General features: G+C 42.4%; 1 protein-coding gene across 2 annotated transcripts in view; it reads left to right on the top strand.

The window, feature by feature from the left end:
* RALBP1 (ralA binding protein 1) overlaps positions 1–16,213 on the top strand; it is a 31,146-nt gene that overhangs the window by 1,172 nt on the left and 13,761 nt on the right. The window contains exons 1-2 of one of the 2 annotated variants that reach the window (XM_085220788.1): positions 11,522–11,693; positions 15,423–15,716. In XM_085220788.1, coding sequence (XP_085076914.1) covers positions 15,473–15,716 — 244 coding nt within the window. In that variant the 5' untranslated portion in view covers positions 11,522–11,693; positions 15,423–15,472. Of the gene's footprint in view, positions 1–11,521; positions 11,694–15,422; positions 15,717–16,213 lie in introns of those variants that run through there. The other variant, XM_085220787.1, reaches the window with a different exon arrangement.

Genomic DNA, 16,213 nt, shown 5'->3' with positions numbered 1-16,213 from the left:
TCAGTTCATAGTTCTGTACAGTCAGTGTGACACGTGCTCTGTAGGGGCTTTTCTCTACAGAGAAGGAAAATAAGAAAGAATAGGCTGCTTATAAAGGATAAGCAGGGAACTTTGGGTTATCTGTTCTGGGGCTTTTATTTCTAACCTTGAGAAAATCAGTTGTTTTTTACTCTTCTCATGCAAGCAATAGAAGGTAGAAAGAGCTGCCTCTAAGTTAAAATGCAGTGCAATTGCATTGTTCTCTCTTAGTGAAGGTACACTGGGGGAGTGGAGGTGTTGTTACCTTTCTTGGAAAGTAATGATTTCATTGTAGAACCCCATATGTTACTGTAGCCAGGTACTTCTTCTGTACATTGACTTGTTTCCATTTTTCTATGTCTGTATTGTGATATGTTGCCTTGGTATTGCAGTAGCTGCTTTCTTGCTTCCAAGCTGTAGGTGTAGTTGAAACTGATGTGCATATGTACTCTTTAGAGTTCTGATCTCTTTTAGACACTTTCCTAATATGTTCCAGGTATGTTTTCTAACAGCAAGGATTTGAATGGTTTTGGAATACATGCTGCTATTTCTGATGAACTATGTCAGAGTTATATGAAGAAATGCTGTTGTTTAGTAATAAATACCCACAAATGCAAATGTTGTTTCCTTCTACAAAGCTTGGTGTCAGGTAGCTGGCCTCAAAATGTCAAAATAAAGTATAGTATGACACTTATCTTCATTAATTGTATGCCTGGTGTAACATACTAAGCCTTTCTCTGAACTAACACGTCCGATTATTTTAAATCGGTGAATGACTCACCACCCTTAAAAATAGTCAGTTTGCCATATGCCGGCTTCAGATTTTCACCTAAAGGATCTATCAGCTTCCTCTTCTGTTCACCAGTGCCTTGTGGACCGCACCTCACAAACTGCTGGCTTAAAAAACACACCAGTAACAGGAAACCGGAACAACAGAGTGAGCACACAGTCAGGCTGACAGAAGCCTGCAGGCAGCCAGTGCTCAGACAGGATCCCAGACATGGTGATGCTGAGAGGTGACTGTTGTCCAAGTAGCCGGTGTGTCTTCTGTCTGCTGTGGCAGAGATGACAAAGGTGAGGATGCAGATTGATTTGTAGCAAAAGGAAGGCTGTTTGCCCATTCCAACAACCTATCGTAGAGTCATTAGGACTGGAAAAGACCTCTGAGATCATCTAGTCAACCACCGACCCATCCCCACTATGCCCACTAACCACGTCCCTCAGTACCACATCCACACGGTTTGAACACCTCCAGTGATGGTGACTCCACCACCTCCCTGAGCAGCCTGTGCCACTGCCTGAGGTATTTATAGGGCTTGAAAATCCTGCCAAGCCCACCACAACTGCTCGCAGGTAGAGATGCCAACAGGACCTGTCCCTCACCTTTTGGTCTTGACATGAGCAAATACAAAGTTGGGTGAAGCTGTGAGGGTGCTCTGCAGCAAAAGAACCTCTGATATTGGCAGCAGCAAGGAGTCTCCCTTCTGTGGCTGAGTAGCATCAGGGATCTTGCGCTCCCCCCTTCTTCAGGCTGTGTTGTAAGGGGGGTGGCTGCTGGTGGGGGCTGGAATGGGGGTATCACCTGAGTGAGGGTGATGACCCACTGATTCCATTCCTCTGGAACAGATAAAAAAAAAAATTAGTGCTTGTTCCATTTTGTTATGTGAAGGTTGCATACCAGGAACAGTCATGTATTGTTTGACCAAACTGGGGGATGTGAGTGGGGTTCTTAATGTAGCTTATTACTTGTAAATTAAAAAAAAAAAAAAAAGGCTGCTTGTTTTTCCTTATCTAATCTATGAATTCCAAGCTTGTATGAGAGACTGAGATCTGCCAATTCAAAAACATGAGATCACAATGTTCAGTGATTGGCTGAGCAGCCAGCTCACTGCCTGCCAGCAGTATTTCCTGTGATAAGTAAATAAATGTATTTAAGCAGAGAATACAGTTTGATATTTCTTTCCTTGCGTAGTTCCCATGACACAAAGCAAACAGAAATGCAGATCACAGTCCTGTGCACTGCTGAAAACCTTGCCTGAGTGTGTAGAGATGCATTGATTTAGCTTTTGGGGGAAAGGGTTCATTTTTGTGCTCTGTAATCTGAAAATTTCATGTTTCTGTGTGTATGATCTAGAGCAAGTCAGTGCTTGAAACTTAGTTCCTGTTCTGTTGCTCTGATAGCATTCCTGGGCTTTTGTATGTGGTATCACTGAGCTTCTTGCTGGAAAAAAGACATCTGGCAGGAAGGAGGAGCTCCGGGTCTGAGCGTGGATCAGTGGAACAGCCAGGGCTTGAATGGGATGAATGGGTTTAAAGCCACCAGAGCTGATGACAGCGCTGTCTCTGTGACACCTATAAGAAAGGAGATATCAGAGACAAAATCTGCAGCATGCCTTCTTCACAAAAACTTCAGTAAGAATTTTGGAAGCACGTCACTTCTCTTTAAAACCACACCTACCTTTTTAAAACAGGAGTTACATCTGAGTTAGAAACTGTAATTTTAAAATATAATTTCTGTAAGATCTTTTAGTGAAATGTAACATTTAGCTCACCCTGATAACTAGGCTTTCCAGCCTATGTATGTTTTAAATATGAATTTATATTGCTGTTCTGAGTGCAGCGTTTTCTTGAATATTGCAGTGAAAATACATTGTCTCAGATATCTACTAGCATGAAGTACACTGAATGCAAAATATAAATTCTGAAGTTAAGTGTACCACTATCGAAACTCTCATTTCTTGTATTAATAGTGGTCTTCTGCCCTATTGCTATCTGTGGAAATCTAATTATTGGTTGTTTTTCCCTCTAATAGAGCTAATTAATAATAATTATGTTAAAAAATGTTAATAACTTAAAGTTAATAGCTTAATACCACGTGCAAATGTAATATTTCCTGATGTAACATTGTAAATTGGGAGATATTAAAACTACAATAATCAGAAAATATTGTGAACCAACTATTATATAGAAGCATAACACCGATCTGTATAAAGCCTGACATTTTTAAATTGAATGTTGAAAACGTGGTTTTCTATCACCTTCCTCTTTTAGTTCTCACTTATGGTTACTTCAAAAGTGATGCTGTTCTTCTAAGACAATCTAGAGCACTTTTCATATTCAGTGGAGAGTTGTTTTTCTTCTTTTCATTGATTGAATGGACTGAAAGTGCAGGACTCTGGGGAGCAAACAACTGATGAGTAGATTTCCCCATAAACTTCCTGGAGCATTTCAGCCTACTGGTTTTACCTTTTCTTATTCTTCGCGCGTTTTAATCTTTCCAAATTCTGTAGGTGCTCTGTGTGCTAGGCACTTGTAAGCTAACCTTAAATGATCTTTCCCAGGTTATGCTTCTGAAGTTCTTAACCTGAAACTTAGGATTGCAGTTCTCCAGAATCTACATAGCTCGTAGATCAAGTGGTTTTTATCTATCTTATTTTGGAAATGGTTTTAAAAGCTCTTGGAGAAAATGAAATGCAGCTTTTTGGGTGAGAGAGCGACTGAGGCAATTCTTACTTGCCTGGATGGTTCAGTGAATTAACATGGCTGCTATACCTAGATGCAGATTGAGATCCTAATTCTGCAACATCTAGAGTGTGCAAGCATATGTCTGTGAAGTCCATGATTGGTGTGTATCATTAAAGCAGTCAGTTACACAGACATTTGAAACAGGTACTTTACATGAGGTGGTTATTAGCACTTAAAAGCAAGGATTTCACCACTCTTAAAAAAAACTTTATGTTAACTGAGTCTCGATAATTTGGTTTTGACATGGGGGAGTATGATGACATTATTCTGGCCTGTGTATACAGGCTTCCATTAAATTACATGCACTGATTTAATTTGAAGTAGCGTGACTCTTCTTGTGCAGACAGCAGTTGGGAATGGCAGCCAGAGCTTGTGTGGTCCTGTGCTGTGTGATCATCAACTTTTTTAGTTAGAGGTGGAGACTCAGTAGATATGAGCCTGGGGCAGCATACCGTGGCTGGGACGTGTCCAATAGCCCAGCTGAAGTGCATCTATACTAATGTACACAACATGGGCAACAAAGGGGAGCTGGAAGCCATTGCGTGGCAGGAAAACTATGCCTTAATTGCCATCACTGAAACATGGTGGGATCCCTCTTAGGACTCTAGTGCTGCGGTGGATGGCTGTAAGCTCTTCAGAAGGGACAGTTAAGGAAGGAGAGGCAATGGAGTGGCTCAGTGTGTTAGGGAGTGGTTTGGTTTTGTAGAGCTCAGTGCTGGGAATGATTAGATTTATTCCTTATGGGTGAGGATCGGGGGGAAGACCAACAAGCTAACATCCTGGTGGGATGTTATAGACTGTTCTACCAGGGTGAAGAGGCATGTGAAATGTTTTAAAAGCAGCTGGCAGAAGTCACACAATTGCTAGCCCTTGTTCTCATGGGGGACTTCAGCTTACTTGACGTTTGCTGGAAGTACAATCCAGCAGAAGGGAGACAATCAAGGAAGTTTCTGGAGTGTGTGGAAGATAACTTCCTGACACAGCTGGTAAGAGAACCTGCCAGGGGAAACTCCCTGCTAGACCCGCTGTTTCTGAACGGAGAGACTGGTGGGAGATGTGGTTGAGAGCTGGTGGGCGTAGCAACTGTGAAATGATAGAGTTCTCTGTTCTTCATGAAGTCAGAAGTGGATCAGTAAGACTGCCACCTTGGCCTTCAGGAGGGCAGACGTGTGGCTGCTGGGGGCATTGGTTGGGAGAACCCCTTGGGTGGCAGCTGGCTGCAAGGGGCAACTCCTGCCTTACGGCCTCCTTGCCCTGGATATGCTTGTGGGTGTTTCAGTGCTCAAGTGTGGCATTTTGCAACATCTCAGCCCTGGAGGTGTGTTGATGATGATAATCTACTAAGTTTATACATATTTACACTGACTTTCCCCTTGGGTGTTAAGTGAATCTAGGGCAGAGGTGGCAAACTCCCAGCTCCAGATATACTGAACAAAATAACACCATTTATAAATTTGCATAAAGGCCAAGTGTTTCATGTGGCCTTCGTGATGAAGAGTTGTCATTGACCTTAGTGGGAATGTGCCTGAACAGAGGTGATCATATGGTCTTGATTTTTGTGGGGAAACTCATAAAAATTATTGTATTAAAACAAAAATCCTTTTGTATATAGCATTGGTTAGATAGGCATCAACATTACTCCAGCAGGTGTTAATGCTATAGGTTAATGCTATAGGTTAATCCTATAGGCCAGTGAAACCATTACTGTGTTGGTATGACTCGAAATGGATCTCCAAATGAAATGAGCTAGACCAGAAAAAAAATCTCTTGGTGTGTTAAACTGCATCTAAAATAAGACTTTGCTAAAACTGCTGTGACAGAAAAATGTCACTCCTGTCTATTACAGTTCAGTTAGGAAAGCATTTGAGTGCAATCCAATCTCAGCATGGATTTTACTCGTGGACCTAATAAAATGCCTGGTGAAGGCAGGATGGGAGGTTTCTCCTTCTTTGATTTCAAGGTCGTGGCACCAGCGTTAGCTTGATATTATACAAGACTCTTCTGCAACATCTTTGATTTTGGCTGAGGCAGAATTAGTAAATAATCATTAAAAAATGGTCAGAGAAGCTGTTATATGAGCAGTTTCTCTAGATCAAAGTCTTCCTTTGTTTTTCCCTTCTGTTGCCAGTGCGGAATGAGCTCTGTCTCAGCCACCATACTTGTATTTTGGTGTTCACCATTGGTATGATTTGCCTGCATTTTATTGCATTGTGCAGAGTTTTAAACTTGAAAGAAATCATCCATAGAAGCTGATCATCTGTGTCATGTGTCGCGCTGTAAAGACATCCAAGTAAAGCTGTTTTTAGTTTCTCCTTATGTTATAGGGTTGTCAGTTCAAGCAACAGCTTGTAATTTGCAGAACTTTTTGTCTGTTTAGTATGTGGCAAAAAGGGAATATAAAACTCAAGAATCTTAGTTTTCATGGTTTTAACCATAAAGGTTTGTATGGCATTAATTTTACTTCCAACAAATGCTTATTTCTGGGAACTGCAGGCCTTAGAGTTGAATAGTCCATGTAGAAACATAGAATCCTTAGAGTTGGAAGGGACCTCTGAAGGCCATCTAGTCCAACTCCCCTGCAGTGAACAGGGACACCACAGCTACATCAGATTGCCAGGGCCTGATCCTGCCTCACCTTGAAAGTCCCCAAGGGCATCCACCACATCTGTGGGCAGCCTGTTCCAGGTATCTTTGTCGAGGTAACATTAACACCGACCTTCCAGTTCAAGACTGTGAAGTGACTGTTTTAAAATGAACCTAATGCTGTTTGAAAATTAGGGAAATAAAGTAGTGATCAAAATTCAGTCAATTCAGTGATGAAGCACGGTACTTCTGATTTTCCTACATCCAGTCTAAAAGATTGTATCTCAGTAGTGGATTAAGAAGTACTGGCTTGAACTCGTGTAGCGCGTGTGTTTGTTGTTGTTTCCTTTACATGTTAAGCAGATTTCTGTTGCTGACAACGTGTAACTAGACTTTACCAAAGTGAGTGCACTAGTATGTGTAACACAACAGCTTTTGAAGGACAAACCAGCAGATGCAAATCATGAGGTGTGAGTAGGGGAGCATGGATGTTCTGGTTTCCTTGTAATTGGCCTGGATGAAGAGGATGGTGGTGATGGGGTGGCCGTGTGGTCTGCCTGTAGACTGAGTACATTCCCAGGGCTTCTGCGGAGATGCTGTTGCATCCTTATTGCTGGCAAGTTACTGTTGTCACAGTTATGCCAGCATCTTAGCACAGATTGCTGGGGTGCAGGCATGTCCCAAACGTGTTATCAGGGTTAAAGCCAAAGCTTTAATACTCATGTGGAGTATTTTAGCATGTGCTTTAAAATAAAAATAAGGAAAAAAAACAGATTATTGGCACTTAAATAGTTCAATCACTCAGTGGTTTTGTTTTTTTTTTAAACTGACTCCACTAAGTGCACTGCTGTCCTGGAGCTGCTTGAGTTGGGGGAGCAAAGTGTGAGTGAGTGAGTGCAGTAGCTGAAATCTCTGTAATAAAAGAGATTTGTCATCTTGGTCCAGCACCTGGTGGAAGTATAAAAATTAGTTTAAATTCTCTAGGTCATGCTGTGTGACTGGTTGCATTCCTTTGGTGGCCAGAGAGCTCTTCAAAAGAGGTGAGATGAGAATTGTATAAAACTTGTATATAGTCCCGAGGGCAAACAAAACCTGAGGTAATCCCATATTTGTTGAAACTGTTTAAATTTCAGGGCGGTGACACACTGGCACAGGTTGCCCAAGGAGGTTGTGGATGCCCCATCCCTGGAGGCATTCAAGGCCAGGCTGGATGTGGCTCTGGGCAGCCTGGTCTGGTGGTTGGTGACCCTGCACATAGCAGGGGGGTTGAAACCAGATGATCATTGTGGTCCTTTTCCTTTTAGAACCCAGGCTGTTCTGCGGAAAAAAAAAAAAACAAAAAACCCACAACCTTTTACTACATTTTTCTTTATCTGTTATGTGGTAAAACTTCCTGTTCTAAATCTAAAAGGCACAAACCAAATTCTTCAAGCTGTTTCTGAGAATTAAGCTGTCAGGGAAGAAAAATCCCATTTCTGTAATGAATAAATATTTCAGTAATCAGGCTAGCTTTGTTATTGCCATCCGTATTTTAGAGGGACAACTTAAGTCTTACAAGAGATGACCTCCCACATTTCCTTGCACATGGGTGGACTGTACTTCTCAGAAGCCGTACTTAGAATTGAATGTGTGAGAAACAGAAGGTGGCAAGGGAAAACCTGGGAAATGGTGAGCAGCCAGGAGCTGAGATTAGGTGAGGCACTGGGTGTGAAGTGAAATGGTGAAACTGAAGTTGCATGGCTCTCACTGCTGAACACCTGGGTGGTGAGGAGGTTGTGAGAGAGACAAGGTGCAGCTCAGCCTGGGAAAAGGAGACACAAAAGCATTGAATGGGCAATTAGTATGCTGGGTTTGAGCAAGATGAGGGGAGGTGCTGGGATTGGGTTATTTTGTGGCAGCAACACCATGGGAACTGGGAGCGGGATATGCAGAAGGATTGGAAAATCCCAAATGCTGAACCAGCTGTATTCCAAGAAGTTTGAAAAGTGAGGAATTATTCTCTGTGTGGGCAGCAGCAGTTGTGGTGGAGGTATCCAACTAGTCAAGATACTCTGCAAAAGCATGGCCTGGTTACAGCACCGACCTGCCTCGTGAGGCTGTGTCCAGACCTTCTGCTTGTAACTTCATGGAAACACGTTGTGCAGAAAAATTAAACAGCAGCACTTCCTCTTGCCAGTTATTTCCAAGGGTATCTCTTACATATGGCTGTGATTATAATATAACATTCCAGATTGAAGCCATTTTCATGACAGTAGTTTCTGCTGGGGGAGGACATGGGGAAGGGCCTGTCAAAAGGGACCTGGGGGTAGCGGTGGATGGGAAGGTGGACATAAACCAGCAGTGTGACCTTGCAGCACAGAAAACCAACCGTACCCTGGGCTGCATCCAAGGAAGTGCGGCCAGCAGGTCTAGGGAGGTGATCCTGCCCTTCCATTCGGCGCTGGTGAGGCCTCACCTGGAGTGCTGCGATGTGGAGTCCTCAGTACAGGAGAGACACAGACCTGTTGAAGAGTGTGCAGAGAAAGGCCACAGAAATGAGGTATGGGATGGAACACCCTCTTCTATGAGGACAGGCTGAGAGAGATGAGGCTGTTCAGCCTGGAGAAGAAAAGGCTCTGGGGAGACCTGATAGTGGCCTTTCATTATCTAAAGGGAGGCTGTAGGAGGGAAAGGGACAGAGTCTTTAGCAGTGTGTGTTGTGATAGGACAAGGAGAAATGGTTTCAAGCTAAAAGTGAGGTGGTTTAGATTGGATGTAAGGAAGAAATTTTTTGAAGTAAGGGTGATGAGGCACTGGAACAGACTGCCCAGAAAGGTGGTGGATGCTCCAACCCTGGAGACACGCAAGGTCAGGCTGGATGGGGCTCTAAGCAGTCTGATCTGCTGTAGGTGTCACTGTTCGTTGCAGGGGAGTTGGACTACATGACCTTTAAAAGTCCCTTCCCACTCAAACAATTCTGTGTTTCTGTAAGGGACCCGTGAAGAGTGGGAATGAGCAGGGGAGTTTCTTGTGGTTCATGTCGTTTCTGTGAATGGCTTTGATTGTTGCACTCTATGCCTAGGTTTTCCCCATGGCCTACCTGCTTTAGCTGGCTGTGGAACAGGCAGTTGGATGTACATGTCATGGTAGGCTGCAGCAGGGAAGGAGGGTGGTACAGCAGAACAGGCAGTGTGGGCTGCAGGGATATTCTTCACTCCTGGCCAAGGCAGAAGGCCAGAATCACAGAGTGGTCAGGGGCTTTTCCTTATGCAGTTATGCTCCTTCTCTTTGCAGGAAAGCACTTAATTCTCCCCTGGGGATCTCAAGATTTGTTTTCCCCAAGGTTGATATTGAAAGTAGCCTGTAAAGTGCATCCTGATGAGGTCTACAGAATTAGTAGGCTAGAAACTATCATACTGCTTTTCCTGAAGTGAACTAAACTAAAGAGTATATGCTACCACATATCTGGAGATTTCATCATCATGTGATGAGAAACCACGTTTCTGATATTTCTGAAATGTCTAGGATATTGCTTTATTTACTTTAGTGTTTATTTTCAGGTTGTCTCCCTAATGAGTGGAGTAAGGAAGGACTGGAATACTCTCAGTAAAAGGGCTAACTCGGATATTGCTATCTGTTTGGGATATGAGCTGGTCCTGCAGCAGTCCATTCAAATGTGGTTGTGTTGTAGCTCTCTTGGACAGCTGATGTGTTTATATGTCACCACCTTTGAGCTGGTATGGACTCTCAGAGCAGAATTTGAGATGCCTTGCATGGTACTGTGATCACAGCACAGAATGCAATTAAATGAGAAAATGCATACATCTATTTATATTGCTTTCAGAGCTGTTCTGGTGCTGGCGTTGGTTTTGGAAAAAATAGTTTGCTCTTGTGTAACTTGAATTATGCGATTACAAACTCTTACAGTAAATTTTTGATCATTCTTACAGTACCACATATCTTGTAAAGTACTTGTAGGTTTAGGAGTTGAATGATGTTCTACAAAACAAAAACCGACATCCAGACTAAAGACCCTTCTTGAAGCTTTAACTATTAAAATATACCCAATCATGGTAAGTGAATGACTCATGAGAGAGTTGCTTAATGCTGTTTGTGTGGTTACTCCAACTTGTGAAATATTAAACTTGCTTTACCTGTCTACATGATGCACTTCCCTCTCTCTTCTTGTGGCCGCGCTGCCCTGTTCAGCAAAGAAAAGGGCAGTGTTTGTTAAATAGAACAGACGTCAGTTTGCTGTGTGACAGCATGAACTGCAGTAGCTTACTTACATCTATTCTCTAAGTCATCTTTGTTTCTGAAGTGCTTTGACTACAACTGGTAGTTTTTCTTCTTTTCTGGCTCACTACTTTCCAAAATGGAACATTGCTTATTGCTGGGGTGCTTTTGCCCCAGTGCAGCATGCCGCATGTCTTTGGATAACATCACTTTGTCACATATGGCCACATCTTTTGGGCAGAAGACTGATAATGATGAGGCGCTGCCGTGTTGTGGATCTTGCTTTTGTGTAGCTGTGAGAGTGCATTTTGACAGCTGAGTGAGTGTTCACACCTGACCTCCTTCCTCTGATTGCTGACTTCTTGGCACTGTTTTCAGCACATCATCCAGATCTCTCAGTATAGCTGTGTGCAGGGACATGGGATGACCTGGGGGACACCCGCCATGCTTCAGATGTGGTCTTACATATTTCTTATTGCAGCAGAATTCCCAGTGTCCTTTATTCTGCTCAGTAATTTTACAAAACAGCATCCGTGCATGCAATCACCTGCTTTAATTTACTTCAGCTATTGTAATTGGTAACGGGGTACAAAGTCTCAATGTGGACTTGGTACAAAATTGAAATAATGGTTTTATACTTTTATAAGTATACTTATATACTTTTATACTGCATGAAAGAGCTGTGAGTTTGGTCTTCCAACACTGCCTCTCTTAAATGTGTTAATGCCATTTTTTATGTCACACTGTAACAAGTGAGATTGTATTAAAGTTGCCTGTTACGTCTTTCTCTATTTGTTTTTTCTTTCTATGGATTTCTCAAACTTCACTTGTTTAACATTGTTTTTCTTTCTAGGTACATAGCTCAGGCTGATTATTTTATTTTATTTTAGAAGAGAATTGAACTGTTTTCAAGAACAAGGCTGATTTAGCTCTGTAGGCATCTAGGCATCTCTCTTTTTCTCCCTAACCCACATTCTGGTCTTTGTGGTCTTGAAAAAATGGTGGAGTCCTTGTGTTAAGGACATGCCTTTTGCCTCCCAGGTTTAAAACCCTTTTTAATTTGGATTTGACACTTCTTTGGGGAACAGAGGAAAGGTCACAATCCTGTACGTGTTCAGTAACAGCTTTTTGTTTTCACGTGCAGTGATGAATATTCAGATCCGTGCTGAGCAGGAAGATGCTTTCTGAAACTGCATTTTGGGATATTGACAAGAGTAGCTGCGTCTGAGCTGGCACTGGGACTGGGAAAAGTTCTCTGCTGTTGTCATATAACAATTTTATTGGCTTCTTTTGGAAGAAGAATCAAATATCGAGCAAGCAGGAACTGGTGGGAGTCTGCTGTGGGAAGGGAGGTAGGGAAGATGATAATTTCTTGCATTACTTGGGAGAGAGACTGAAGGCTGGTGGGAGGAATGAGAACGAGGTGAGAAGGTCAGTAGTTAGGAGGGAATGAATGACTGCAGCAGAGAGGAGTATCTTGGAGGAAGTGGGAACCAGTAGCTAATGAGAAAAGGAGGAAGAAGTAGAATCTGCAAGCAAGCAGCCTGAACCGACTGAGTGAAGATCAAGGGAGAGGAGTGGGTGAGACTGTGCAAGAAGTGTGGGTCACAGAGGCCAAAGCATGCTGTGTTGTGACGTGCTGAGGATGAAAAAGAAATCAGACTGGAACTGTGGGAGTACTAGCAGTGAGTGGTAAAGAAATCGAAGCTTGTAGTTATGAGGAAAATAGCAAGAATGAGGTGAAATTTGGGTCATGAAGCTGTGCCCGCAGCATCACAAACATGAACTGCGCAAAGAGGGGAGGTTGCCTTTGTTACACCATGGTTCTGCTGCTCCTCTGCTTTCCGTCTACAGTGATTGTTTTGAGCTCTTCCACTGGCCAGTTCAGCAGAAGGAACCTGCTGGAGCAGGTAGAGAGCTGAACTATGCTACAAAGGGCTCTTGTGACACCGATCTACTGCAGTTGGGGTGGGGGAAGGAGAAAGGGTGTTAATGTGTCAGCGGTGGGCTGTTAAACCTTGTGACTGAGTGAGAAAAGAAGCAACTGGAAGCAAAGAGCAGCAGGCCCGGACTGGAGCAGTCACGGACTGGGAAGAAGAGGTCAAGTGTGAGAGAGAACTTGGCAGGAGAATCAGCCCATTAGGAGCATTCCTCCTCAAAATGTAGAGAAGACCTGTGATTTTTCAGTCACGCCACGTCTTGCTGTCAGCAAATATTTGTAAAAGCCAGAGGAGAGGCACAGATCTGTGCAGTAATAGTGCATGAACGTCCATTGGTAGGAGTGGAAGAGATGTTTGTGGTAGGCCTAAGGATCTGCTTCTGATAAGCCGTGGTGTAGTTTGAGCGCAATGGAGTTTTCTCCTTTATTTCAAGGCCTGGGAAGTTACGGTATAGGAGAGTAATGCCTTTTAAAGGCTGTAAAACAATCAAAACATACGAAACAAACACAGTTGCATTGTAATTTTGCATTTACAAATATACATTGTTATTTTTTCTTAGTGTTTCGATGCTAGCAGAAATAAAGAACGAATCATAGAAAAGATCTCGTGACTGCTTTGTTTCTTATCTTAATCCTGTGTCTTACTGTGCCCTATCTGAGTTCTTATCTGAGGAGCTGTTGATTTCCATAAGCACTGTGTGAGTGATCTCCTGCAGCGAGGTACTTCTCTTCAGATGTAATTAATTTTTCACTCTGGTCTTCATACAGATAGTTGAAAGAGGAGAGTTTAGAAACAATTCAAAAGTAACAACAAAAGCCGCTTAGCTGGACACATCTAGATTATTAGCCTGGCAAAATACCATTCCATGTTATGTTTGTCCTTATTCTGCCAATCTGTAAACAAGCCCCCAGGAGCTGAGTAACTGAGGAAAACACAACTGCAGAGTGCTGTGCAACGGATGGGCTAATTCTGACATGTTTTCCAGGTTGCTGTGTGTGCCTTTACAGTGATGTCGTTCTCACCCTCCATCACAGAGTCGTATGAGTTGGAAGGGACCTTTACAGATTGTCTCATCCAACTCCACTGCACAGGGACTCTTTGCACTTACCACTCTTGCCCATGTTAAGCACAGACCCATTTGTAGACGTGGTCTATCCTGTTTGCTACAAAATATGTTTCTAATTTATGTCCCTGAGCTGCTGTTGTCTGCTGTTAACAGCTTCTGGTAGATTTTGGTAGGGCTCCTTTCAGCTCTGGGCTTGTAGGGTTTTTTTGGGTCAAAAACATGATGTAAACACATTTCGCAGATCTGATACTTGGGTGAGACGCAACAGTATTGCCAGTCTGTGTCACTGGTAGTGCTGAATGTGCTTCTGTAGTTGAAAGTCTTTTGGTATGTCTAAGTCTGAAGCTGTAGAGGCTAAGATATTTCTCCTAAAATGTATTCTTACCCGTTAAATGCAGTATCAAATTAGTACAGCAGTGAAATATTCAGTATCCATGAAAAATGTGAAAATAGCCAGGAAGCATGTCAGAAAAGAAAAAGGCTCTATCTTGTGTTAATGCTGTTCTCTTTAAAAGAGGCTTTCTGCTGCAGGTTAGTCCAGTGTCTGTGATGTGTCAGGAGTTCCTGCTTAGCCAGTAGGTATCCCGTTTCCCTAAATATGGGTTTTATAAAATACCGGGTATCTGTGATTGTTTATCTTCCTTAGCAAAGTGTTGACTGGAGTTTACTCAGTATATCTACATTAAGCAGCAGGAGTACGAGAGATGACTGCAGAATCTAATGGCTAGTGCAGAAGCCTGAGCTGTTGTTTCTGGATATGTTGTTACAATAACATAATTCTCGTGGAGATAGGTCTTATGTGGTGTTTGTGTGGAATCTTAACGTGTTTTAATTCTGTTTGAGGCAATGGCTACACCATTGATCCCTTTGTCTGCAGAGCACCTCCCTCCTAATCTCAGCCTTGTGGTTGCTATGGCACTTTGTAAGGCTGCGCAGACAACCAGGTTATGGAGCTGGCAGCTTTAAAAATGATTGTTTTCCCTTCTATCTGTCTTAGAGTAGATTTAGCAGGCTTTTAAGCTGCAGCAAGGCAGCACAGACTTAAGTTGGATTAAAGTTCAAGTTAGCATGTAACTATGACTTGACCTGTCATTCAAGTGTATTAACAGGTGTAGGAAATGACTGTTTTCCCCCTTGGGATTTACTCTATTTTTTCATAGAACCATAAGACCCTCTGGCACCCACAAAGGTCATGAAGTGCGGCTCCTCGCACCAGATAGACCTGTATGGGTGTTCAGTCACAAAAGGCCAAATTCAGAAAGCTGACATTCCATATGGCATCACTTGTCCTGTGGAATTCCTGAAATTCATCTACATTAGGCATTGCTCTTTGCTCATGAGTTCCATTACTGGGAATTCACTTATTGGCTTCTTTTAGCAATCTTCATCTTAGTTTTAATTTTGCCAGAACTCCCCATGAAACAGCACAGAAGGATCTGGGTACAGAGGATCTGGTGTAGCCTCTTCAAAGGTTAAGTTCTGATTGCTGCATACCAGGAAAAAAAAAACAGTTATACTTGTTCTATCTTCTTTACATTTACATAATTAGAAGATGGGTTTGATTTCAGGACTTTTTTTTCCTCTCTCCTACTGCAACAGGTTAGGCAAGTTCTTATTTGCATTTATAAAATATGCCTGAGAAAGATGAAAGTGGTCTTGGTGCAAATGCAGTCCTCACTGATGGTCTGAGCTTCCAAACAATCCTATTTTATTTCAAAGACGCAAAGTTAGCTATTTCATAACATGCAAACTGCCTCTAAATTTTGTAAGAATTTCTCTATATGTAAAATCTATGTTCTGATACTTAATACGTAATGTTTGGCGTGGTGTAAAGCAAAGCTGGCTGAAATAACAGCTCTCCTATTGTGTTAGCTGGCTTGGCAGCTAATGGCTAGATTCTACAAGCACTAAGCTTAGGGCCTGCTGTGTTTTATTGTTGCCTCATGACATCGGGTGGAGCGTTCCTTGTAAAAGGCATTGATGTTTGTTAACATTTCCAAGACGGAGCTCTAAACGAAGTGCTTTGAAAATGACTGCTAACATTTTTTTCATGGTTTCTTTTTTGCCTGCTACAGGTGTGATGGACAGGTAGCAGAAGATTTCACTTTGATATCAGGGAATCAGAATGACCGAGTGCTTCCTGCCTCCCACCAGCAGCCCCAGTGAACACCGTCGGGTAGAACACAGTGGGGGTCTTGCTCGTACTCCCAGCTCTGAAGAGATCAGCCCTACAAAATTCCCTGGGTTGTACCGTACTGGTGAGCCTTCGCCACCTCACGACAGCTTGCATGAGCCTCCAGATATAGTATCTGATGATGAAAAGGAGCATGGGAAGAAGAAAGGAAAATTTAAAAAGAAAGAAAAAAGAAGTGAGTAGGCGACCTCTTATCTCATGTTTAAGTCCTTTTTCTGTCTTTCTCAAAATTGCCTGGTATTCCCAGTGTTGGTTTTTCTGTTATTGTTGTGATTTCTTCCTCTTTAAACCTGTTTAGGTGTGAAGGAAGTGAACAACACGCACTTTGTGCAATACCTGTTTCTCTTCATGAAAAGGACTTTGTTGTTGTTGTACAGGCACCAAGCACATGCCCAGAGTTGCTGATAAACGTATTTATGTAAAGCCTTTAGCAGTGTGTTGGTAATTGCCTGGCGTGATAGTCCTATAGCATTATCAGTTCAGATCCTGAGTGGAGATTTCCAAGTGTATTTCCAAATAGATGCTATTTGAAATTTTAGCTGAAAAACTAGCTAAAGTAAAGCTCTAAGTTTGACCTGAATTTTACACATTTAAATTTGAAAGAGCTGGTTTAAGCAACATTTAACTTGTTTCTTTTTTCATGCCTTGTGTATTCAGTGTTTGTTATTACTT

The sequence above is a fragment of the Meleagris gallopavo genome, chromosome 3 (assembly GCF_905368555.1).
Source record: "Meleagris gallopavo chromosome 3, MGAL_WU_HG_1.1, whole genome shotgun sequence".
In the NCBI taxonomy this organism is placed as follows: Eukaryota; Metazoa; Chordata; class Aves; order Galliformes; family Phasianidae; genus Meleagris; species Meleagris gallopavo.
This window is presented reverse-complemented; position numbering and strand designations above follow the sequence as displayed.